Source organism: Drosophila navojoa, chromosome 2, assembly GCF_054131105.1.
Source record: "Drosophila navojoa isolate 15081-1374.11 chromosome 2, UAZ_NAV_1.0, whole genome shotgun sequence".
Taxonomy (NCBI): domain Eukaryota; kingdom Metazoa; phylum Arthropoda; class Insecta; order Diptera; family Drosophilidae; genus Drosophila; species Drosophila navojoa.
Window position 1 is genome coordinate 14,061,289 of NC_142890.1, and position 27,986 is coordinate 14,089,274.

Here is a 27,986-nt window from a genome sequence, read left to right on the forward strand (position 1 = left end):
TATTCATTCTGTCGACAGATGAATTTTAACTTAGCCAATACTATATTGTAATATAGTATGTTATTCAAATACTGTTCCGAATGTCTGAAAAGTAAATACTCTGTCATACATATGTTTATTATTAAATTGTTACTTTTATTAAAATTGTTATATTTTGCCCAGTTTTGAGTTATTATTTTCACTTCTTATCATGTTTAAGGATTAACATAATTCATAATTGAGAACTAAAAACTAGTTGATTTTTGTATGGGATTTGTTTTTGTTTTGGCAAACAATGTGACATCAATCTAGACTAACAAATAGACATGATTTTTTATTTTAAGCTCTAACGAGTTCATATAACTGAAGGAAAGATTATCTTTTGTTTATTTTAAGAGTAGATTGATTTTTTGGTATTTTGTGTTCTTTGGTTTTGTTGTCATGCATTAAATTCCATATGCTTATGTCAATTAAAAGATTTACAACAAATATTAAGAGAGAATCGATTCCATTCGACTCGACTTGACTTGAATAATTATTTAGCATTAATGAATTATGCGTGAATGCATAAACATATTTATGTATTAGACGATTAAACAAATATTCAAGTATAGTTAATTAGAGTATGTTATTAGATATTATCCATGTGATTTGGGATCTCCTATTATAGCGTTTACTTATGTATGAACAATTCAAATCACTAACCACGTTTGCTGCTGTTAAGTACTTTAATAGTAGAGTAGGGTTACCTCTTCGCCTTTCGGTTAAAATTAAAGATAATAGAATTTATTTATGTAATTTAGCAGAGCTATGAATTCAATGAACTTTCCTCGAATATTCATTACATGTCTTACTTCATTTTCTTTTTCTTTTTAATTTTTTTACACATTAATCGTAATTTAAATAGCTTCTGCTGGAAAAATTATTATCATAATTTACATTTACTAGGTACATTTTGATTTAATTCAGTTTCAACTAAATGCGAATGCAATATATTTAGTTAAAAAATACATAAATTTACGTTTGTATGTTTAATTTGAATTATGCCAAAAATAGTTGCTAAACACTTTTAAGGATATTTTCTTGGTTAGCTAGCTACACCCATATATACAAACTAAGTAGTACATATATGTTTGTAGATAGTTCGATTTGGGATTAGTAGACACTTACAGAAATTAGTTATTCTTACTAAACATTCAGTTGCTAAAAACAATGACAATGATGTTTGATTTAGCATTAAGTTGATCAATTGATTAAATATATAACATATATATTTAGGTATATGTATATATATATATATATATTTAATGAATAAAGTTTTAAGCGTTTCCATTTCATTTTTTAGTATTTGACTAGTTAGACATTTAAATTTTAGTATATGTTTTACTTCTCCTTAAACTCTGAGCTGAGTTTCCTTTGCTTGGGCATTTGCCTTGCAAAAACTAGGTAGGTTGAATCTCGGGGTGGTTTATCATATAGGTCGCATAGTTAGGTTAAGTTCAAGTTTATGGACATTCACTGGCAGCTCTTATCTAAAGTTTCCTTATTTTTCCGTAACACTGATATTGATGCGTATTTGTAAATATTGCCTTTGTTATAATTCAATTCGTTCACAATAGAAACTCTTCATGATATTTGGGATACGTTAGATGTTAGTGAACTGAATGGGCATACAATTTAAGGGTATAATTTTGATTAAGGGACCTGCTGAATGGGAATCCAAAAACAGAAGAGCTCTATCGCTTCAAGTTTTTTAGATATTCCTATGTCATGTACATATATTCAAGAAATTCCCTTTTTCATATACCTTTAAAGTGGTTAGTTTCAGCTAGGCTAATTTAAAAATATATTTTGTCCTAAAACATCGTCGATTACATTTTTATTCAACCGCTGCCTTAGATGCCCTCTTTAGTTCGAATTCGTTTAGAGATATTGATTTTGGCAAGCGCACTTAAAAAACCTTAGAGTTGATCTTTGAATGTCGATCTGTGATCCATTTGATGAATTACTTGAAAGACAGTATAGCTCTAAAGTTCTAGCAGACGGACGGACATGGCACAAAATCAATATGCTCCCTTAATTTAGTGAACGAGCATGAGATAATCAACGAAAATCGAAATGCCAATTCAAGACTTGATATTACGTTTTGCATTGTGAGAATGTCACAAATAATACAATGGACCTACATAAGTACTTAGCTGTTGCTTTAGAATCATAATGGAAGAGCGTGTGTATAACTAAGGGGAATTATATCAAACCACATTGATTGTCTCGACTCTACGCACAGTTGCATTCAACGAACGCAACGTGTATTGAATATAAATATAAAACTTTTGCTGAAACAACAATTGTATTGTGTGTGAAAGGTACAATGTAAAATAAACTTTTATTGTTTTGTTTTGGATTTTTTCTTGTTTTTTTTTCTGCTTTTGTGTTCGTTTAGGTGTTATTCTCTTCTTTTATTGCTGTTTTTGCTGCTGTCGTGCATTGAGGCAATGCGAAATGTTCGAACAGCTCGGGTAATTGTATTGAGTCAGCCCGTCTCATCTCAATCTCATCTCTGGCCGCTGATATGCTAACGATTAAATTATAGTTTCCTATTGTTTAAATGTAGAACTTGAAAAGTAGGCCACACGTGGCGCATTAACTATTAACTAAATGAGAAAAAACCGACTGGGGCATACCCTGGATCCTACAACGAGCTGCTGTTTTTATTTATATTATGAATTAGTTTTGTTTCTAGTTGTATAAATGTAATAAAAATCATGGAAATGGATATATGAACTATTTACATATTCAAACTTATAACTTAACTTATGCAATTATTATATATAATTATTTAACAAAATTAAAGTCTAGACAGAATATTCTTAAGAATTCATATTGATTTTTGATTTTTGAATAATTTTAAGAGGTATCGAAGAACAGAGAGTAGACTACTCACATATGCCATTTAACATCTCATTAATGGCTCTCTATTTATGCCTAAAAACCAAGTGCAATTACTTATGAATGAAATGAGAATATGCTACTATTGTACAATATAATATTCTAAAATGTACATTATAGACTTCAGATCTTGAGTTGGATGAATTCATAGACGGATATTGGAACGCATAGACGCGTATGCCTAGCTCGACTCAGCTCGTTGTGCGTAGTCCAGAATATATAGACCTGATGCGATTGGCCACGCCTTCTGGCTGACTGCACAAACAAACAATATACCCTATTTATACATTTTCCACAGGCTAAAAAAAAATAATGCCACAAGCGACAAGCCGTTGCATGTTGCATGTTCTACAAGGCTGGAGGCTAATATTGTTTTTTTTCTTTTCTGGTTTTGTTGTTATTGCTCGCTTTTGGTGTATGCATTAATAATGCACTTGTGGAATAAATAAAATGAATGAATATTAAATTTAATTGAAAACCTATGTCGAGCATTGAGCTCTTCATAATTTAATAACAGCGGTTGAAATTGTCAAGAGCTATTTGTTGTTGTTGTTGTTGTTGTTGTCGGTGGTTGGTTTGCATTCGCAAAAATAGATTTCAAAAATATTATTAAATTTGTTAAATAAATATTTAATAAAAACTGAACGTCACTCAATTCAGCTTATTTGAATGTTGAATCTGTTATTTATAATTTAATTGACTGTAAAGTTCAGGAAAAAAATTATTCAGTGGCATTCATTCATCATTCGTGTGAAAAAATATATATCAAATTAAAATGAAATAAATTGAGTAAGTTTTTGTTTTTTTTTTTGTTATATACCGAAGTGGGAAATGAACAATTACGCAGAGTTAAATGCAATTGCAATAGTTGAGCTAAGCAATTAAAAAACACGCACAAACGGATATTCATGTATGTAATATGTGTATGTATGTATGTATGTGCGTATCTTAAATGGACACACTCTATGAACGGATGTAATTATGTCAATTACTTATGCATATTGTTGAGAGTGTGTCTGTGTGTGTGTATAAATTGCTGTTATACAATAGGCTTTTCTCTTCTTCTTCTATTATTATTTTCGTTTTTGTGTAAAGTAAATCGTTTTGGATTTTATTTTGTTATCATATAACCAATTCCGTTTCCAAGTTCTTAGTTTTTTTTTATTCACTTTGGTTGGTGGTTTTGTTTAGTTGTTTGTTCATTCAATATTAAGAAGTAAAGTTGCTTTTCTTTGAAACACTTTGAAATACATTCAATAAGTACATCAAGAGTATAATACCAATTCGCTTCTGACGGCAGGATTTAATTCATAATATGCTTAAAAAGTGACATATATATATATATATTCAATATTTATATTCAACTCTTTTGTCATTTGCACACATTTATAAATGTTCAAGTTTGTTGTTCGTTCGATATTATTGCCTAGAAATAATATTAAATACTAATATGTTGTTTCTCTTCATCGTATGTCTCTGTCGCTCTATGTCTCCTGTCGACTGTATTATCCGAAACAACAATTTATAGATCTATAAGCGGTACTATAGTCCTGGTGTTTCGGATCTCTGGCTCCTCTTGTCATCAAAGGTCAGTGTCGAACATCTGCAATGAGCGCGTCACCAAATCGTCCTTCAGGCATGCCTCCAGAAACTCTTCTATCGTTATGATGCCATCCTGATTCAAATCCAATTTGCGAAAAACTCGATCCACCTGCAAAATAGCAAATTCATTTCATATTAACTAGTTTTCGATAGCAAATTTTTATTAAATTTCCCTTGCCAAAGTTTTGCCAGCCATTCTGACTGTCCCATACACCTGCATAATTAATTTACTCAAAGCCTTTTTCATTAAATAACATTTCCGGTGCTTTGCGTTGCCAATCCATTTCCCATGCGCTGCAGGGCCACCCCTCCCCCGACGCACCACCAGTCCTCTCTCTGCTTGCGTAACTGTAATTGCTCATACGCCGCGTATGCCGCGTCCCTGTGCACCGCTGCACCACTGCACCACTGCACCTGCCCGTCTGCGGAGCATTTCAAGCGCAGCTGTTGCATAAAGAATGCTGCATAACAAAGGATAACCCCACACGCACACACACACACACACACACATACACACATATAAAACATAAGCCGAATTGCACTCAACATCAATGCAATAGAATTTCATAATTCATATGCATTTTTGCGATAATTTGTTTGCAACGAATTTGCATTGAAATCGATTTGGATTTTGTAATCAAAATGTGTAGAAATATTCTTAGATTGCAAATTGCAAATATGTTCCACGAAATAATATACATTTTCATGTGAATTCATGCGAATTTCAACTGTAATGTTTTTGTGAAAATCAAATTAACGGACAGTAGGAGGCGTGGCAACGACCATGAAATATGCACATATTTTGCTGTCTGTCCGTATGTGGCCTGTGCGTAATCTTATCAAACTATAATTGAATTTTCACTAGTGGAGGATAGATGACCTAGACAGAGAGTTCTCCTATTCTACTCTACTCTAATCAATTTGAAAGTATAGTTACAAGAATTACATAAATGAAAAAATACAAAATATATATAGATTAGATTTAATATTTAGAAAAAAAAGTATTATATATTTTTACATATATTAGAACTTTCACATGGATTTATAATTATTGTTTATCGTAAAAATAAAATCAATGTGTTCTTAGAAACATTGGATACTACATACATTGGATACAGACTATAGGAAATATAAACTTTTGCCTCATGTATTTAAAAAATTGTTGCAATAGGACTAGAGACATAAACCCAATATATTTGGGTGTCTATTTCAGTTAGCATGGAACAACGCAACCTTTTTCATATAGCTACTAAATGAGATCAGCAATATATGCGCCACTCTAAGAACTACGGAGATCTATGCCTAACTGTTTATCGAAGAGCAATGCATTATCATATATCATATACAAATCAAAATTTTATTTCTTACAAATACTTGATTTTTTACTCGTACACTCCATCGTTTCTCTGGCTCACCTGATCTCTGGCCTTGCGATCGTCCTCGGGCTGGTGAGCTCTTCTGCCCATGAGCTCGTGTATGGCCAAAACGATTTCACTCAGCTCCCCGCGACTTATGCGGCCATCGCCATTGAGGTCGTATAACTTGAAGGTCCAGCGCAGACGCTCATAAACGGAGCCGCGTAACAGCGTGGACAAAGTGACCAATAAATCCTATAGAGAAATGCGACAATATAAGTATATAGAAATGTTGATTGAGTTATGAAATGTCTCTAATAATGATTATAACTACCCGAAAACTAATGGCGCCGTTGCAGTTAACGTCGAAGGCTTTGAACACATAATGAGCATATAAACTGGAATCTGTGGAAATGGAAAAATTGGAAATGTTTTAGTGCTCGCACTGAGTGCTCAAAATAGCGACTGCAAATCCGAAAAAAAAAACTAGCGTACATAAATGAAATGTGGGGGCTTAAGTGGCGCAAAGCTATAAAAGTAACCATTGCATCCACCCACACATACACACACACACGCACATAATAATGCGGTTGTATTATAGAAATACATATATACACGCTCAGCTCAAATACTTACTGCCATGCGGAAAGAACTTGGCATAAATATCCTTAAAACAATCCTCGTGCACCACACCCTCCGGACATTCCTGCAAAGGCAAAAGGAAAATCTCTGTGAAAATGTGAGTGCAAATATAACGGGTTGGCTGACTAATTCCAATTCCCTCCCATCTATAAATCTAAGTTTGGTGAGCGGTACTAAGAAATGCTTTTCATTATTACAATCATTTCATATGATAATCATTTTGCCAATTTTTGAATAAAAACATAATCTGAGTGCTTTTTGTCAGCCGTTTCTCTTGCACTGAATAAATATATTTTGAGTAATGCAATTTTTGTTAAGCTTATTGTATTTATCACATTCTCTTTTTATGCGAATATGTATGTATGTGCTCTGTACATGTCCTGTAAGCGTTTCTTCTAAGTGTTACTTTTATTTGTTACCTTTAAGCATTGCGTCTAAGTATTTCCCCAAAGAATTTCCTCGAAGTATTTCCTCGAAATATTTCCTCATAGTATTTCCCCAAAGTATTTCCTCGAAGAATTTCCTTGAAGTATTTCCCCGAAGTATTTCCTCAAAATATTTCCTCAAAATATTTCCTCAAATTATTTCCTCGAAGTATTTCCCCCGTCTTGAATGCTTAGCTGAACGATCGCGCACTTCACTTAACTTTACTGCACTATACGAGCGACCCCAACGGCCCTGGGCGACTGAAGAAATGCTGTGGCTGCTGCCCTTTATATAGGGCCACTATCACCCAAAGACTAAGTTGCGCTCAAATGCTCAGCCGTAGGTGACCCATGGAAGCACACTCTGCAGCTGCAAGCATTCTCCCAAATGCATACATACAGATAACTGAAATGATCTGCTGTGGTTCTTCTTCTGCCCTTGCAGGCATACACAAAGACAGACGGGGAGACAGACAGACAGAGAGACATACGAACTGATGTAAAGTATATAACATATGTAAGTATATGTGCTCTCGAATTATGAGTTCTTATTGCTCTTCCCACTTCAGCTGTCTGCCTCTATGTTTTTCTCTCTGAGACTAATTCACTCATTCTCTCTTACCTTCACTCTCTCTCTCACTCTCACAATCTCTTATTCCCTCACCCTATCAATCTTTCTCTCTCTTATATTTACCTCGCTCACTATTTTACACAATTTCTGTATTTTCTCTGTCTGGCTCTGTTTCAAACTCACTCGCTGATTCTCTCCCTCTAACTTTATCTCTCTCTCTCTCTCTTTCTAGCTGTCTCGCTTACACTATGTGGCACTCTATGTTCCTCCTTTGTGGTTTTCTCCATCTAGCCTTGTCTGTGACTGTCTCTCTCTCTCTCTCTCTCTATTCCTATCTGCCCTGCCTTGCTTGTCTGCAACTCCCTCGCTTTCTCTCTCTCTCTCTCTTTCTTTCTGTATCCGCCCTTTTCAGTTCCTTTCACCCGCTAACCATTCACTGCGTGTCCTTCGCTGCGCTGCGCTCATAGATTTGACTGCTTAGATATTAATATTCGTATAAATATGAGAGCGCAAAGTTCATGGCATTTACTTGGATCAAATGCGATTGTTTATGAATTTGCGAATGACAGCAAATGCGACCATTTGGATTGCGCTGTACTCTACCCGGGAGCCGGTATGCTGCGCGTGTCCACTTACCGTCTTAAATCCTCTGTACATGACGCGAATCTCCTGCTTGGTGAACTTGGTCTGACGGCACAAGTCCTCGAGAGCGACCGGAATGGGCTTAGGCACGCGTGTGTGTTCTAACTCATAGACCACCTCCTCGATGGGACTTTCCGGCGGAGATGCCATGGTTATTAATCTAAATGTTAATGTTAATGCGAATGCGAATGCTGGCGCTGCTTCTGCTGCCTCTGCCTCTGCTGCTGCTGCTGTTGCTATGCAATTCAAGCTCTGTTGCTTATTAATTTTAATTTGTTGTGTTTATTTATAGGCCCAGCCTCCGCATAATATCAATTTTGCTTTTTATACGCCCATAAAAGCCAACTCATTAACTGAATTCGCTGGCTGCTGAGCCATTTTATGCATATCCTTGCAGAGCGGTCTATTCGTTTGCCCTTGCTTTTGGCTGTGGTTTGGGTTTTTGGTTTTAGTTTCGGCTTCCTCTGGCGTTACCTTACTGCAGCTGGGGGAATTTCGGGTGCTAAGTCGCTAATGAGGCAAGCATCGCTGAAAAGAGCCAGAAAAGTAACATGAGCAATGGGCCAGAATAAAACATTACATAAATCATGGGGCCAGGCAGCCAGGCAGCCAGGCAGCCAGCCAAGTGCACAGCGGATGCCCCACCAAGGACGCAAGCTCATCATGAGCGCTAGTTGCGGCTGGCTCTTCCCGTCTGCCTCCAAAGGCCAACTTTCAGCTGACGGAAGTGCAACTTGTTGTTGTTGAGTTGCAGCTGCCGCCGGGCTAACCAACTAGCTATCAGTAAACGAACTTATATATATATATATATATACATATATATACAAATGTGTATATACAGAGGCGCATAGTCTATGTACACATTAAGTATACGCCTTGTTTGTTATTCTTGGGAAACAAGTACAAAAAGTAAACAGAGCCCTTGCTAGCAGCTCACTTCTTGAATATTTGTCTATGTTTGTGTGGGTGTGTGTGTGTGTGTGTGTGTTAGTGTGAGTGACCCGATGGCAACATGCAATGCTGATTATTATTGCGTGCCATAAATCAAAGCCGTAATCGAGTTATGCGCGCGCCTTGGCGTATGCAGCACCTATTTTATCACGTAGCACTTGGCACAGCTGGGAGCGAGATTAAGACGAAAGCAGGTGTTGTTGTTGTTGTTGCGGTTGCTGTTGCTGTTGTTGGTACCGCAGTTGCTAGTTGCTATCAGGCAATTGGCTTGCAGCCGAAATGATATTAATGAGCACTTTGCATGCAGATGAATTGAGTGAGCATTGCTTGCGGATCCATTTAATTGCAGTGACAAGTGCGATAGCTTGAATATGCACGAGACTTAAATCGAATTAATTTAATTAACTATGAAGTTGAATATCAATTGTCAATCTGTGTCAATAAAAGATGGATAGATCATGCGAATAATAATAAAATAATGAAACTATATATAAACATATATGAAAAAATCAATGAAGGATTTTTTTAAATTTTATTTTCTTATTTAATTAACTTATAAATTTAAAATAAATAATAATAAAATTGTTTATTATTTATTTTATTTTATATTTTTTTGTTTGTTTTAATATATACTATACAAAAAATACATCTTTATTATTTATATATAGGCTTATGAAAGACATTATGATTCGTTTTGTTTCATTTAATATAAATAATTATGCAGCAATTAATGGTAATAATCAATAATAATGTATCAAAAACTCGATGAATTTGTTCAAATAATAAATGCGAAAAATGTATATTATTATTATTATTATTATTATTATTATTATTATTATTATTATTATTATTATTATTGATATTTTATGCATATTAATATTGATATTATATTATTATTCTTGCATAAATTATTTACTAAATTAAATGCATTTCTTAGACAAAGTGCCCATAACTAATATTAATAATTTCCATCTAGCAGTGAAGGTCGATATTCAAAGAGAGCATGTTCTATGGCAGACCCGATATATGATATATGATATATTGATGTCCTCAAGGCAAATTGAGTTGGCTGCAACTGCAGTGAGCTCTGTTCACTCTCAGCAGCTCGGATGACAATTTGTGCAGTTTGCAAAGTGGAGCAAGCTTAAGTTCTATGAAAAGTTTAAGACATCCTTAAGCGGAGGAAAAAAAAAACTCGATCGCACTTCTCGCCTACTCAAGTGAATAGTTTGACCTCCATGGCCAGGATAAAATGCAATAGCGCTTCGATGTTGAGAGCTCAAAATGCAAAAAAAAAGAAGAGAATTTTCTATTTTCTTTTTTCCTGTGTTTTTCCATGCGATTTCCATTGCACTCGTTTTTGACTGACTACATACACACACACACACACACACACACACACACACACAGCGAAGCATTATCAAATTGCGCACAGCAGAGCCATTTCCGACGTCATAGCTGTTTGCTAGTTGGAACGGATAAATCCGGCAGATAGCGACGATAAGATGGGCAAATAGGTCAGAGGAGCGACGGAAATGGCTTTGACAGCTTAATCCTGTCGAATATTTTTCTCTAATTTGCTGCGGTAATTTCCCTTTTGGCACACACACACACACACACACGCACATATCATCATTTGCCATCAAGTTCATCAACATAAAATAAACATTTGAGTAGCATTTGTCGCACTTTAAGCACTCTTGCAATTTAAATAGCATGCAGCCTGCCCCAACCCCAATCAAATATATAATTCATCAATGCCATTCAGCAAATACAGCAGTCAAGTCAAACGACACACATCTGACTAATGGGGGCACAGAAAATCGAATCCATTTAGATGAGGGCTGCACAGCTCTATGGATACACTGCAAAAAAAGTTGCAATTGCTTTAATTAAGAATATGTGCAAACTTTTGCAGTATTTCGCTTTGCTTGAGAGTTGTGGAAGCTCGAAAACTATGTCAATTGTGAATAGTACTCGTAAGATATTGACCGCATTTCAGCTAACCGTGAAGCGAGCCCAAGTAAAGAGAGATTTGCATTGCAGCAGCTCAACTGTTTCTACATATCATATTCAATTTTAAATGCATAATAATTGTCCCAAGTAAACCTGGGACTTTGTCAGCTGGTTCTCATTAGAACGCCAGCAGCTTAAATTATTGAACAACTTGATACATGAGAGAAATGCAATATTGTTCCATTTACAATCAATTAAAAGTAATTAATATACAATTTACATTTTGAAAGCATTTTATTTCACAATAAATTAACTTCGATTGGATATTTATTGAACTTGGCTCAGTTGTTATGAATTTAACTGTGGCTCTGCTTTTCATTCATGCTGATTTACAATATATATTTTCTGTATAATATTCTTCATGTATAAATATCTTTTCTACCATCGAAACAATTGTATTCCTTCAGTTAAGGCAAACGTTGAGTGGAATTTCAGCTTTCCATAAAAAAAACAAAAGCAAAAAAAAGGCAAAATGGTCTCTTTTAGCTCTTGGCCATGGTCAACAGCTGAGGCTGGGACTGCCAACTAATTGCATGACTCAATTTGCACAAATTGGTCGACTGCAAGGGCTGCGATTGCTGTTGCCAGCGTTTTACAGCGTTTTTACAGCGTTTAAAAAGCGCGAGAGGCGAACGAAATGCCTGCCGTGCCACGCCCACCTTGAATTAAAAATGCATTTGGCTGGCAATTTGGCTGATGCTGTTGCTGTTGCCGTTGCTTTAGCTGTGTTTCCAATTTATGTGTCAGCGAAATGTTTGTCAAATATCACGTATACGACCTGCGGTGCGGCCAGAAGGCATACGAAGCTCATTAAGCAGCGCCATAATATTCAATGTGAGCTAATTAAATATTTAATCAGGTCAGAGCTTAAACGTTTTAATGCGCAAATCTTCATTAGTCCCTAATTGAGGGAATGGTAAGCCAAGCAACCTCAACAAGTGCATCGCACATTGAAATGCTCTCGCCCTCGACCTCGCCCTCTTCCTCTTCCTCTCTCGGTCTGCCTTAAGGCAAGTGCGATGCCCAGATTCGTTGCCATATGCATACACACATACACACACACACATACACACCCATACATGCATGCATGCATGCAAATTGTATGCACTAAGTAGTATTTTGTGTTGCTTTCGCTGGCATTGCCTGCTTGCTCATTTGTCTAATTGGGTTGCCCAATACTGGAAATATGGATTGTGGAAGTGCGACCCGCCGTGGGAATGTTGTAAGAGTGCTGGAATGAAATGGCATTCAAGGCAGGCCATTTAACTTCTAAATAGCAATGACAGCCGCAACAGCAGCGGCACGCCAAGGAATAGCAGCAGCTGCCACACACAAAGGACATTGCCTGCCGCTTCTTAGCGCTGCTCGCATGCAGTCATGCAATGCTACTTGAGTAAAAACTGAACGAAAACGCAAGCCAAGCCCTCATAAAACGCCTTTCGTGTGCACCGTGGCTACAAATAGTATTTGACGCCCTTAGGATAGCATTTTGTAATGGATAACAATAATTATATGTTTCGTATATGTTTGCAGTTTAAATACATATTTTGTTATATTGGCAGGAATTCATTTTCTCCATATTGAAATTATGTTTCTCTTTTACCTAAAAGGCTTTTCTTAGACTTAGCAAAAACTTGGTGAACTCTGTTCGAATTGATAGCAAATATTGACATTTATGTGATTTGTCCTGATTAAGCATTACGAGAGAATAATATAGAGGATAGATCTTGAGTTTGGGTATTCAAATTTATTTACTTTTGAATTGAACTGCGAAATCTTTAAAATAAATTGATGTCAGAATTACGTTTTCCTATGAAAAGGTTAAACATTTAAAGACTATTTAGAGCATTATAAAGGCAGATATCTTTACTATTAAGAGCATATAATTTCTTTTAGATGTATAAAAATATAAATATAAAAAAATATATGCAATTATAAAAAAATATAAATACAAAAAAAATATAAATATACAAAAAAAATAAATATACAAAAAATAGATATAAAAAAACATAAATATAAAAAATATAAATATAAAAAAATATAAATATAAAAAAATAAACATAAAAAAATATAAATATAAATATTAAATATAAATACAAAAAAAATATATATATATACAAAAAAATAAATATACAAAAAATAAATATAAAAAAACATAAATATAAAAAATATAAATATAAAAAAATATAAATATAAAAAAAAATAAACATAAAAAAAATATAAATATAAATATTACTTCACTTTAAAGGTTTTTTTGACTAGGAAAAAAAATTAATATAGAACATTATGGAGACAGAGAATTAGTCTTTAAGTAAATTATTTCTTTCCATAGTATCACGTAAATTTTCGATTAGATTATTATTTTTTCTAAACTGCGTTTTTCTATGAAAACATTATCAATTTAAAGTCAATATATTGGGAAGAGAGAAGTATACTTCGCTTTAAGTATATGATTTGACTTCAAAGTATTACCTATTATAAGTTTTCGACTCGATTTTCTTTTCGTCTAGCCACTGTGCAATTGGCAATGCTGAGGAGCCCTTGTCATTTCCCGCTGCTTTCATGCCATTTTCACGGACAGGCAGCGAGGAGTGGCTAGCACTAGAAAAGCAATCGTCTAACTAACCAACTCCCCAACTGGCAACTATCTAAATAAAATAGCCTGACAATGGCGACACGCGACCTTAGCGAGACCACAATTGTGCACATACATACACACATACATATATTATTCCATATACGTACTTATATAAATTGCATTTTTTATTTGCGTGCCACGGAGCACAGCGAGCACAATTACACAATTGAATTTTTGGCATGCTCCTAAAGTCCGCCCGGATCGAAAGTAAATCTTAAGGTGGCCGCAAAGACAATAAATCAACGCCAATTATACGCTAGAAATGCAAGCTCTAGTTCTACTTTTCTTTCATTCGGGTGTCCAACTCTTCATTGTGGGCTGGACAAATGATAAACGAGCTGCAGCAACGAGCCAACAGAAATATTGCAACACTTTTCAATCTGCCCCAAAATCGAGTCCAAAAAAACGAAAGGGGCAAATAGGAGAGGAAAACTGTAGCTAGTAGCATTTAGCCAAAGAGTGAAACGACTTAATAATGAACCAACCCAGTTCGTGACGACATGTGGGAAATATTTTCACAAATTGAAATATGCATTGGCATTCCGAAGAGCTTGCATGTTTGGCTCATAAACCTCAGCACTCTCACTGCCCCTCTCTCTCGTCTCTCTCTCTGTCTCTGTCTCTTTCTCTCGACTCCTTTGGCACTGGCTGCACTGCTTTCGTCTAAAATTAGCCAATATTGACATTTAAGCCTTGGCAGCTGCCGTTCGTATTGCGGCGGCTGTGACTAATGTGGCTTCATGCTGATTTACGGCCGTACGACCTGTGGGAGATTCCGATTCTATTATTTGCCATAACGCATTTGCATGCCTCATAGAAGCATAATAGCCGAGTGGCATTAAGGACACTTGATTGATTTATAATGCACTCGCAGGGCAGGTCCCACTGCGTGTGCTCGATAAATAATTAAATTGGGTTGACATCTGAACGAACTGCAGCGCCTGCAGCCCTGCACAGCTGTTGGCCAATGACCTTCTCACAAACACGTTAACACGCAGTCTTAGATGCCAACCAGCTATTCATGCAAGTTTAATTACTTTATTGACATTCAGCCAGTTGACGTGTCAAAGTAAAGCAAGGCGATTGCAGTCAAGTTAATCGACTGCATAATGCTTTTTCATCAGCCTAAAACAAAGTTCAGTTTACTACAAAATCAAATTCTGCCGAGGCGATTAAAACTTGGCCAGCATATAATATGGAACAAACTAAGTTGAAATCGTCTCTTCAACTGGAAGCTATAACTTTGTGCAGGAATTGAATCATGAGCCGTTTTAGTTGAGCACATAAAAATGTCAGGTATATATGTACATAAAATGTCAAGTCTGCAGCTTCCGGTGAAAAACTTGAACTTCCAGGTGGACGCACAGCCAGTTGGATTCTAGGTAAAATCAATATGCTTCATACTCTTCATGAGAGCACAGCGGAGTGCAGTCACAGCAAAATGAAATGAAATTAAAAACTAGAGTAAATTATATAAAATGTTATTATAAAATGACTTTCATAATCGAAGCTTTAAACTGAGCAGAGCCAATTGAAAAAAATTATTATTAAAGACAGAGTTGATGCTTTAAAGTTAAACAAAAAAAAGTGAAATTTGTTTTATCAATGTTGTGTTTTTTCTTCGGTAAACTGAGTTTCAATTGAAAACAATATATTTTGTCAGTAACTCTTGTTATTTTAGTATAAAAATATATGTTGTTTGATTTAATGCACAGTAAACAACAGCTGAAATTTCTTGCTGAAATCCGTTTGACTGCATGACATTGTCAAGCAATATAAATAAGAAATTCCTGTTAGCTGCTGTTGCTACGCTCAGATTTGTTTGTGTTTAATTATAATTCGAATTGTAAATAGATATATAATGTGAATAGATATATAATGAAACCAATGTGTATACAAAATAAAGATTCACATGGCACATGTGGAGTTATCCCTAGTTTGACTTCAATTTCAGATATATGACAAATGCCAATATAAACAACCTTAATTTGAGTCAAGTTTTAAATTATAATTCGAATTTTTTAATTTATAATTCGAATTGTAAATAGATATATAAAGTGAATACATATATAATGAAACCAATGTATACACAAAATAAAGATTCACATCCCTAGTTTGTACTTCAGTTTCAGATATATAATTTCACAAATGCCAATATAAATATATCGTTAATTTGAGTCAAGTTTTAAATTGTTTTTCCTTTATGCAAATATACAATTTCATTGCATTGTTGAAGCTTTTGCATGGCTTAAAAATGAATCGCAATGCATATATCATGACAAATTAAAATAATCAATTTATATACGCGAAATGTATTTAATTTTTTTGCACTGTCTGAGCTTAAGCGGGAATCAATTTGCATTGCGCGGTGATTCTCGGTATATATACATACAATGCAAAAACTGCCTCCAGGCTGCAAATGCATATTTATATATACACAATATATATGTATGTATAGTATGTATCATGCATTTCAATTTGACAGCATGACGCATAATTAAAGTTTGTGAATGTGCCAAATGAGTTGGCAAGAAATCTATATAAAGTTGGACATAGTCCAGCTGATAGTAAAAATAGGCAATTTGTGTCTTATGCAAGTCATTGGATTGCTATGGCAAATGGAAACAGTTTATAGACTTTTATTTAGTTTGCTGATTTCTATGAAATTTAGCTAGAAATTAAATATGCGAATTGCTGCACAGCTGCTTCGCTTTTGGCAACTGTGCGTATACGTTATAAATGACATTTTTGTCATTTTTGCCAGTTTTAGTTTGTCATTTAGCATGCGCTTAAGCGCCTCCTCGGGGAAATTAGGCAAAAAGTGCGAAGAATGGAAACTAGCTGCGCTCTAAGGCAGCAGCATAAGGGTTTTTGCTCTGTTTGTTGCCTTCTGGTTGGATGTTTGCTAATGAAGTACAAACAAAGCTGGGGAAAACGAGAGAAACAACAACAACAACATACAGCAGCTGCCCTGCATGCAGCATCTGTCCCCAGTGGAGCCTTAAGATCTGTCAAGAAACAATAACAAACGACACCCCAGAGCTGATGCTCGATACTATTTGTTAATACTAATGCGAGAGCTATACGTATGTATGTGTCGCTTGTTGATTTCAAAAGAGATACGACATTCATGCATACTTTATTGGCTATTGCGTTTGGTGGCTTGTTCAACACATTCCCTTGGCAGTCATTCGTCTCTTAACTATCGAGTCTAAGATCAAACTGGAGGCAAGGACAAGCATAACGTAAGCAAATCAGGTAGTTATTCCACTCGCATCTATGAGGAAGTCAACTCGACGTACAGAGACTGAAGGTGATTATTAATTATTGTGATTATATTCTTGAGTGAGAGAGAGAAAAATCCGTTTTAAATTTGTATAAAAATCCAGTGAAATTCCCAGAATATGATTTTTGTTGTCTGCTCAACTTGCTTAATTATAGAGTCCTTATTCAATCATAAGTCAGCTACGGCAAATAAATATATGTAGCTCAGAGCGACTGAATTATAATCGAGAATATTATTTTTTTAAAATATGAATAATAAAGAGAAAAAATAGAGAGAAAACATATGAATAAATATATGAATATTTCAATGAATTTATGTATACATTCATAGTTTTTGCGAACAAAAATTATAATATAATTATAAAAATATTTTTTTTTTAAATAAATCCAAATTTATTATGAATAAATAAGACTTGACATTTATGTGCCATATGTAATTAATAAATATACGTATATTAATTGAAAGGCCAGCGGCAGTCTTTTAAATTTAGTTCTTAAAAATTCAGTAAAAAAATATATATGAATACTTTAAATATTAAATAATTTTAATATTGAATACATTTTTGTTTATCTTTTATTAATTAAAAATGTAATATATTCATTTATATTTTATATTAGATTTATATTATATATATACTATATTAATTATTATTAATTAAAAATTTAATATATTCATTTATATTTTATATTAGATTTATATTATATGTATAATATATTTAAGTGCTAATAAATATTTAACAAAAATATGTATAATAATATATACACATTTTTAAATATAAATATGAAGTTATTATTATTATATTATATTATATTATATATTATTAATTTATTATTATTATTAATATATACACATTTTTAAATATAAATATGAAGTTATTATTATTATATTATATTATATTATATTATTAATTCTTGAAAAAATAATTATTTATTTATTTAATTATTTATATATGCTTTTACTTTTCAAAGTCAAACATATATATTTATTGCGTTTATTTCATATCAAATATATCTATTTAGTTTTATTTATTATTCAGCAAACATTATTTAAATTCTATCATCAATCATATAAAATGAATATTTTTTTTTGTATATAAATCTTGATCATATTCAATGCATGATGCAACGTAAGCACGTATATAAATGGGCAAAAATAAAGATTTTCTTTTTTTTTTTTTTGCAAAACCTTTATTTCCAAAATACATACTTATTTTCACGTAAGTTTTGCTTAGAAATACATAAGAAAATCGATTAAATTTGATCAAGACAAGCTTTAAATTTACTGGTAATTATGCCATTAATTCTGTCGGCTTTCCTATTTCATTGACATTTTTTTTTGCTGGTGCTGGCTGCTTGTCGGAAATAAATTAAGCCAGCTCATAAATTAGGGCTGTTCGGGCCAAGAAAAATTGCTGGCCAGTCAGCGTTTGGTGGTCCACACTCCGGCACACACACACGCACCGTATTTTATAACTTGACCAAAAATTATTGTAGAGCTCAGTCAGTTCGCCCTCAATTCGGCTGTTCGCAACAGCGAACTACAAAAATTGCTAAGCATTTGCGTTTCGCCTTTTACTTTTGTTGGCCGATAAAGAAAATTATTGTCTAAAACTTGGCGCATATCGCCGAACCGGAAGTGCTGGGGTCATAAAAACTAGCGGGCGGCTTGAGTGTGTGTATGTGTGTGCAATTCTGTAAGAGTGTGTGTGTGTGGGTGGGTGGTTGTGCGACGCCAGCACGACGACGTTCAATGGCGTTTTATTGTTAAGCATTTCGCACAGTTGTAGAAGCCGAATCGTATATGAATACGGCTCCCGCACAATTGCGTCCATTGTGTGAGTGGGACTGGAGCAGGGGCTGGAGCTGGAGCCGGTGGTTGGGATTGGTGTTGGGGTTGGGGCGCTCAACTATTTTGGCAGTTTGTTAGCTTGGCTGGCCGACAATGAAGTCAGTTTTTAGTCGCTTGGAAAGTGCCAAGACTAACTGCACGTCTTTGCATTGTGGGAGTTACTAAAAACTTTTTGCAACGGAAATGCAGCGTCAAGGTTTTTTTTTTCATTTCCTCTTTGGCTTTCGGCTCTCGTTTTGCATATGGCTGGCAAATGTTTTGCTTAAATTTCTGATTGCTGATTGCAATTTGAGTTAAATTAATGAAAACAATTGCAGAGTACAAGTTTTTAATTGGCCGGCGCAGCCAAGTGGCAAACAAGCCTTAAAAAAACGTCAATGCAATACAATTGTACGTAACAAGTTTCCGGTTTGCTTATTGACCATAAAAGCAGACACACATGCACACACACACAAATTTACACATTGTATTATAGTACAATTTTGCGGTCTTTTCATCTCTAGCTTCCTGGCTGCAATTGTGTTGTTGTTGTTGTTGTTGAAGTGCATCATGAAACCGATTGGCATTTCACTTAAATCGCATCTTGGTTTGCAATAGATGCCAAGTGTTTGCCCTTAAAGTGCACGAGTTTCGCACAGCTGGGTTGCCATGGTGTCTAGATGAATGCATAGGTACTCGTGCGTACTTCGACTGCTCACTTTGGCCGCATTACATAAATTGTTTACCTTTTCGTTTTGCCACTCCACTGGCTTGATCTAAACAAGCTGTATATGCGGGCAGAGCAGCATAATAGTGGAATAGCACATTTAAGCCACCATTGCAATGGGTTGTGCAAACAGAGCTCGTCATTCAAATCAGTTTAGAGAGACTCGAGTTTAGCAACATTCTGAGCAAGCATATTGGGGGGATGTAAGGGGGAAGAGCTGCACGAAAATGCAAATCTAAATCAGTTAGATTGCTATTTTCTCTTTAAGGCTCTGATTTATTTGACAGCAATTCGGCTCTGCCAATCTATGATTAATCTCTATCAGAAAAAAAGCATATGATGTTAGAACTTGCATCAATATTTCCCAGTCAAGAAATATAGATGATGATGAAAGAGGATATATATACATATATATATATATATATATATATATATATATATATATATATATATATATATATATATATATATATATATATATATATATTTGTTTGTGGCAAATTGAAAACTTCTTAGACTTCTGCATATATATTTATGTATATTTAGGTAATATGAAAATACGCCTTAGATATACATATGTAGGTGGGTTGAGGCGAACTATAAAAAGTGTCTATATGTCAATATACACACATCTGTCCTAGTTATTCATTCTCTACACAGATTATCTACTATTGTTTGCACAAATGTTCACACTTTATAATTTCCTTAAATCATTGAAAACAAGGTTTTTTTTCTTTCAACAATTTTGTATTTATGCTCGACGAGTGTAATAATAATAATGATGGCAAGGAAATCAAATAAAAAAATTGTGTAAAAGTTTTTTCGGCTAAAAATAAATGCCAAAAAAAAAAACGAAAACAGCGATAGGAAACAATAACAACAACAACAACAACAGCAACAACAACAACACTGCTAACAATGCCAATAAAACTGGAAACATTCAAGGCACAAGTCATGCAAAAACTGCCCGAAAAAGTATGCTCTAGTATATGTTTGCACGCATACATACACACACATTCATAACCGTATATAAGCGTACGTATATGTATATGTATATGTATGTATATAAAATTTGTTTTCCGTTATTAAAGCGCCCAATGAGTGTGGACGACTCGACTGGCGGTCTCTTGGCTGCTGTTGGCGGCCCTTTGGCATCTACTTGGCCAGTCCCTGCATAGTAATTAATGCTTGTAAGTGCCACTCATCTCGCAATGTTTGCGTGTATGTATGCCAGTGTGTGGGTGTTGGTGTGTGGGCAGCGCAACGTTGCCACATTTTCAGTTTTTGCTTCGACAAGAATTTTTTGGTCGCCGCGCCGTGCCGTTTGTTAATTGCATGTTTGGCAACATATGCTCGCATGTAACTGTGTATTTGACGCCACCTACGTGGCAATTAGAAATTGTTAGCAAACCGTTATATCAAGGCCATGCCAGCCACACATTCGCTGACAAATCTTGCCAACTTCCGTTGCTGGGCGTAACACATGGCGTATACGTATTGCCGCTGCGTACACGAACAACTTTTGAACAACTTTACATTCAGCCGCTGGCCGTAAAACAGTGTTCGAAACTCATATAAAACAAAAGTAAGAGTTTACCCCGACAAAGTGCTCAACTAACACATACCCTGCAATGCACTCAGACTTATTCAAACTGTAGTAAGGCAATGGTCTACATAAGTTCCATCAAGTTCTAGAGGAATTTTTCATTTTCTCTTTAAGCATACTGATACTGCGCTTTACCTTAATGATTCCAGGGTATAGCGAAAGTAAACAGTTGCACATGTGTACACTCATTCAGTCATGCATGTGCGCATGCATGTACAGATACTTTGATGTATCCTATAAATATCCTTGTTGTTGGCCCTGGATCTATATACAATATTCGATGGGCCGCCGTCTCATAGTGCGTGAATATGCGTGCAATCAAAGCTTGTGACATTTAATAATTTATCTAAGCGTTTAATAAAAGTAAATTATAAATCCGATGCATATTAAATATGCAAATTACTCAAATTAATATTATCATTATTATCTATTACAAATTACTCAAATTATTATTATCATTATTATCTATTATCGAATACAAATAAAAGTCTATAGTAGAATCGTTGTACTCGCAAGAGTGTTGCACTGCTCCTACACTTTCTGTCTCTCTCTCTCTCTTTCTCTTTCCCTCAGCTTCGGTATAAATCAATTTTTTCTAGCTAACATATAAAGATCAGATACAGCACGCCAGAAAGTTTAGTTTGATTTTTGCTTCCTGATTGTGTGGGCTTGCGTAAGTTTTGCAGGATATGAGGCTAATCCTTTGTCAAACTGAACAAAAAATACAGTAAATTATATAACATGAACTAGGAGCTATAAATATATTTTTCTTTTAAATATATCTAATACCCAATGAAGCATAATTAAAACTGTAAATATATGTCTATATTACAATATTTACAAATTATATTTAAGTAGTCCACATTTTAGATTTTCTATAGATTTCACCTTAAATTCTTTATAGTTTTCACCTATAAATAAACTGAACATTTCATATATAGCAACTTGATATTCTCCATTTATTTGTGTTTACTTTTCTTTCCAATTACTTATAAAAATTGCTTGTTGGCTTAGTACACATACATACATTCATATATGCCATTGGCTGCGTGTGCGAAAACCCATGTAGTTTGATATCCAATCCCAAGGAAGGGAAACACCCTCAAGTGATTAAAAAAATTTGGTGAAACGTTTGAATCATTTCACGCCTTCTTATTGCCGTTTTCCGCATTGCGTGTCTAAGCGTTTAGCTAACAAATATTTGACCAGGCCCCAAAAGGTCACAACACTTGCCCTTCGCATGGTACTATTGTAACATGACAACGCTCAAGCCATTGGCTAAAAGCCTGTTTCTGGCCAAATGTCACATGCCGTTTTGTACAAGCCTTGGTCAATGATAATTTGATTAAAAATCATGTTCCGTTCAGTCCGCATATCGCACCGCGTTGATCCTTGAGTTGCATTCAGTTGAGTTTATTTATAACATTTTCTATTTTCAGGCGTAGGCGTTTTTGAGTGTGTATATGTGTGTGTGTGTGGGTGAATAAAAGTAGAGCGCACCTTGACGCTATTTATAAATGCAACAACAGCCGCAATCACAATTGCCGCTTAGTTTTGCCTCAAGTGTTTTTTTGTTTTCCGTTTTTCCATGTTGCCGCCGCATCTTTTGTGCAGCATCCCAGGCCACGTTGTTGTTGTTGTTGTTTTAGTTGTTAGTTGGCAACACTTAAAATATGGCCGAATAAACAACGTCAGGCATTATATAAATACATGAATATACATAAATATGTATGTGGGTGTGTGTGTGTGACACTAAGCGGCTTGCTCGCACATTATTTAATGAATTGCAATCTAGCTGAAGGACTTTCCAAGCGCATTTTGTTGTATAAACTATAGAAATTTTCGTTTTTATTTTTTGCTGTGTGATACAAAGAGATATTCATATATATATATATATATTTATATGTATTTATTTATGAATATATATGTACATTCAGAATGCAGCTGGCCACAGAGTATGTAAGATATATTTAAATTTAAATTGATGTTATGCCCAAGCACATATGTTTAAATAGAAGATAATACAGCATGCATTCAATTTAAATTTATGAAAATTCTTTAAAAAAGAAAAAAAAAAAACCATAAACATTAATTTGCATGAAAATAGTTTCTATTTATTACAGTTGTTTTTTTTTTCCATAAATCCAATTATAAATATACATACTTTCACGCTTGCATTATTAAAATGAAACTAAATACTTTTGAAAGGATTATGAATTTTGTCCTCTGCCTTGGAGCTGCATAGAATATTTTAATTAAATAAAATGAAATTTTTGGCAAATTAATATATTATAAATTCTAAGCTGTCGATAAGTTCACCAACAAATTGAAAATAAAAACTAAACTAAAATGTGTTTTACAACTTCTTTTGGTAATTTATTTTGTTATCATCTTCAGCACTTTCTACACAAAATAAGCTTTAAATTCATCCGAAACTTTTCTGTAAATTCTGCATGTATGTGCGTGTGTTTGTGTGTGCGCAGTTTTCTCTACCTGTTTTGTAGCTCGATTGAGTCTTTAAGACTGAATGTGTATCCGCTTTCGATGTATCACATGAGCTGCGTGTTTGTGTATTTTTTGTCTGCTGTCTATGTTGGCTGTCAGATTCGTGTCTGATTTGTTGTTAGAAGCTCAGATTTTGTTGTTGCCATATACATATATTATGTCATAATATGTTATGTTTCTGTTCTACATATTTATATAACTCAAAGATTTTGCAGTTCTTTTTACTTTATTTTATTTATTGAAAGTTTTATAAAGTTGGACACTATTAATATGTCGTTCGAAAAATAGCGGAATACTGCATACATTAACTTGGGACTTGAAGCTGAGCACTCTCTATATAGAGGGTAAAATTATATATAATAATAATAATATATAATTATATATAAAACAGATTTTAAAATGGATTAAAAATGTATCATTTGTATATGTAATGTAATTTATACAAATATAATATTGTATACACATATGTATATTAATAAATTTACATATTATATACATACATATTGTATATGTATGTATCCTTAAATTGCAATAAACCAAATGAATTCCATAGGCGCGACATAGGAATCGCCGCATGTAAACATGTTTTTGTCAGAATTTTGATTTTCCACCTGACGGTTCTCATTTGGCCTTTGTATGCAAACTAACAACGCCCACTGTATACGTGCCTTTTGTGCCAGTGTTTGATTGGGAGTTGGGCGTTGTGTGTGTGTGAGTGTGAGTGTACCCAAAGCGCCTAGTTAAATAAATCGCATGCGATTAAAAATGTATGCACAAACAAACAAACAAACAAGCAGCCAGACAAACAGGCTGACGAAGAGACAAAGACAGACAGACAGACATAGGTAGCTTAAGGCACATATAGACCATTCCTTATTGTTATCTTCATTTTCTTCTTCTACTTCTATTTCACTTGAATCTTTGGTAGAGTATTGAAGTCATTTTGATTTCTTTGTTTGTTTCATGCTCGTTGGTTTTATGGCTTTTTTATGACAATGTAAGTTGCACAGTGGCTATAAATTACAAGTAATGTGAAAATCAATTTGTTGCCAAAAAATAAAAATATTAAAAGTTAACAGAAACATATTATTCAGTGTCTGATAATGAATTTTTATATTTATTAAACATTCAATATAATAAATAAAATTGTACATTAAACTAAAAGCGAATATACTTTAAATAATAAAAAATTAAAACAAAATCAGAAAACTCTCAATTTATTCTTTCTGTAAATTTATATTGCATATTTTATTAATTAATTATTGTTTTTATTATTTTCCCTTTAATTAAGTTGTTGTTATTACTCTCTAATCCTTTCCGTATATGCTGCCCAAGCTTTGGAAAGGAGTTTCAGCAAGGATTTCTGTTGCACTGTGCAACGGTTAAATAGTTGAACTCTAAATATTGCCTAGGTGTTGGTATGTGTCTAGGTAATAAATTTGCATTTGTTCCGTTACGCTATTGTTTACTTTGTTGGTTAGTTTGTTTGGCCTAGCTGTGCTACGTATATATTTACCTTCGATGCCTTTGGCGGTGATGACGACGACGAGGATAGCGAGGGCGGCGAGGACGACGAGGGCGAGGACGAGAACGTTGAACGAGTTAGCCCCAAAGCATGCCAGCAGCTCTGACACTCCGAACCCAGAACCTCTTGACTTTCCACACTCGACTCGACTCGACTCAACTTGACTCGACGCGACTCAACGCACTTGACAAGGTCCTCGTTGTGACTCTTCCTTTATTTATTTAATTTTTTCTGGCTGCCCGCCTTCAGCATTTGCGTGTCTTATTTTAATTTGGTAATGACTTTGGCTTATTAATTTATTTGCATAGTTGTGCACACTTTTGTTCATTTTTGGTTTTTGCCAACTTGTCACTCATTTTTACTCTGCTATCCAAACCGCACGCACACACATTGTAATTTTTTCTCTTTGCTGCTGCTGTTAAAGTTGTTGCTGTGATTGTTTGTTGTTGCTTTTGTTGCTGTTACTGCTTAAGTTCGCTTAGGAACGAAGCGACACAGCAAAAAGCCAAGCAAGCAGCCTGCACAAGTTGGCGAAAAAAAAAACTGTATCTTTTAGATCCGGGCATATCCTTTATCTCGGACAGCGCAGCAGCGCAGTCGTAAGCAGCGGCTGCGACGCTGGCAGAGCAGCAGCAGCACTAGCAGCTGCGGCCGTGGCACCGCCAGCAGCTGTAGCTGGAAAATTTTTTCATTTACGCTGCTACGCGCGTTTATTTGACAAATTTGACAAATAGAGTCCGATGGCGCAACAACAACAACAAGGACCACAATCAACAATTGACAGCAGCAACAACAATTAAAACAGCAGCAGATAAATACAAGTTGAGCACCAGTCGCGCAGCTTTACCGCCAAGCAGCACAGTTTCCGTTAGCGAAATGTTGACGCTTTCGTTAGAAAGGAACCAGTCGATGCGCACACGCGTGTGTCCTATACACAACTGATTACAATTATATTCCTTGCAGCGAAGTCGAGCGCGACAGAGGCTCGTATGGCAACTGGGCAGCGACGTCGACGTCGCGTCGCGTCGCGTTGCGTCGCTTCAACTCCGATTCGGTTCGCTTTTTGTTCGTGTCGGCTATACGACGTCGGCGTCTACGTTCACTTCGGCGCTAGCGATGACGAGCAGGTTCCGTTACCGAAATTTGACTAAGCACAGCTTTGCCAGACGCCTGACAGCTGAGACTGCGACTGAGACTGAGACTGAAACGGTAACGGCAACGGCAACGGCGGGCAGCACCGACAGCTTCACCATATTATGCTCTCGCCGCAGCGCTGGCGGCGTGGGCCTCTTGCGGCGAGAGCAAGCGTCTAAGAGAGGACACGAGGCGAGAGAGTGAGAAACACACAACGAGGCGAAGAGGCCCACTGGATGGCTTGGTATAGGTGCGATGGCAGCCAGCGCAGACAGTGGAACTCAAAGCTAAAACATGAGCTAAAGTTTTCTAATTTCTGTGTATATTAAATCAATTTTACTTTGATATATAATGACATATTTTATATTTGTGTTATATTTAAATTTGATAAATAACATTTAGTTTTATAAAGAAAAAAGTCGAGTTTGATATATTATTCCACTTGTCCCATGGTGCTGAATTGTATCCCACTGCTGTTAGGCTGACCCCATCGCTGACTGCCGAGTCACACAGTCTGGCAGCACCACAAAAATAAAAGACTGTGTGGGTTGCTCCTTGCTCATCTAGCCTCATCTCTGCTCTGTTTTTAGTCTCGACTCGGTTTTGGGGCATATGTTGGGCTCATGTTGCGCTGCTGGCGTCTCAGTCAACGACGCTGTTAACTTTCGCTGTTAACTTTCGCTGCCATCGTCGTCTTTTGCCAGTGCCTGAGAAATTACACCCAAGAGCTTAGCATGAGCATCCTTTATATGCCGCCCTCGCGTCCTTGCATTGTTGAGTATCGAACAGTGGCATGCTTTTCACCAACGGACGGACCGACATTTTACAGCTAAATGACAAGTGCTTACACAGTGTCCATGTATGTATACCTTTCTCTCTGTGTATAAGTGTGTGTGCGTGTGTGGCTTGTTGTTGTTTTCGTTTTCTCATTTTCATGTTTCATGCTTTAAAATGGGCAACTTGTGGGATGACGGTCATGAAGCTGGCACCGGGAATCGGATAACGAGTAACGGGTATTTCGAGGGTGCCAACATGGCAGGAAACAGTCTGGTCGAGCACTTGGCGCACGCTTGCGCGCCTTTCAAATTTAGCGAATTAACTCATTAAATGCTCAAAAGCTCATTGCCTGCAAAATGTGCACACATTTGTGTGCCCACGCGCGTCTGTGTGTGTGTATGTGTGTGTGTGCGTGTGTGATTGTGTGGCTGTGTGTAAGTGTGCATAAGTGTGAAATATGCACATGTGTCGCCTATATGGCTGGCGAAATTTCACACCCGGCCCGTGGGGGCCATTGGGGTCATTCCTTGTAGTCGCCTGCCGCTTCATGCAATTTAAAATAATTTCTGTAATTATTTTAGTGTGGCACTTAAATGGCTTTTTTTAAATTGTGCGAGCTTAGCGTAAGCCGTCCAGCGCCTCGACAGCCACTATGTTGACATTACGCATACGCCACGTGGCACGCGTGGCACTTCAAATATGCATATCACAGCGTCGCACGGCTAGCTAAAATGATAGCTGCGTGCCGCAATTACGCTGTGCTCATATTGACCGTGAAGCAACAATTTTGCATAGCAAACACTGGACAAAGTCAATGCAATTTGTTGCA

The 27,986-nt window shown here is 35.5% G+C and overlaps 1 protein-coding gene across 1 annotated transcript; it reads right to left on the bottom strand.

Moving 5' to 3' along the window:
- Nucleotides 1-395: 395 nt before the first annotated feature.
- On the bottom strand, nucleotides 396-26,377 carry LOC108660077 (A-type potassium channel modulatory protein KCNIP1). Its single transcript, XM_018113341.3, has 7 exons — nucleotides 26,094-26,377; nucleotides 25,238-25,764; nucleotides 8,160-8,693; nucleotides 6,522-6,591; nucleotides 6,220-6,290; nucleotides 5,946-6,140; nucleotides 396-4,639 (listed from the first exon to the last, which is right to left on the bottom strand). The coding sequence occupies exons 3-7, from the start codon at nucleotides 8,313-8,315 to the stop codon at nucleotides 4,511-4,513; spliced, it is 621 nt and encodes a 206-aa protein (XP_017968830.1). The 5' UTR covers nucleotides 8,316-8,693; nucleotides 25,238-25,764; nucleotides 26,094-26,377; the 3' UTR covers nucleotides 396-4,510.
- Nucleotides 26,378-27,986: the final 1,609 nt, after the last annotated feature.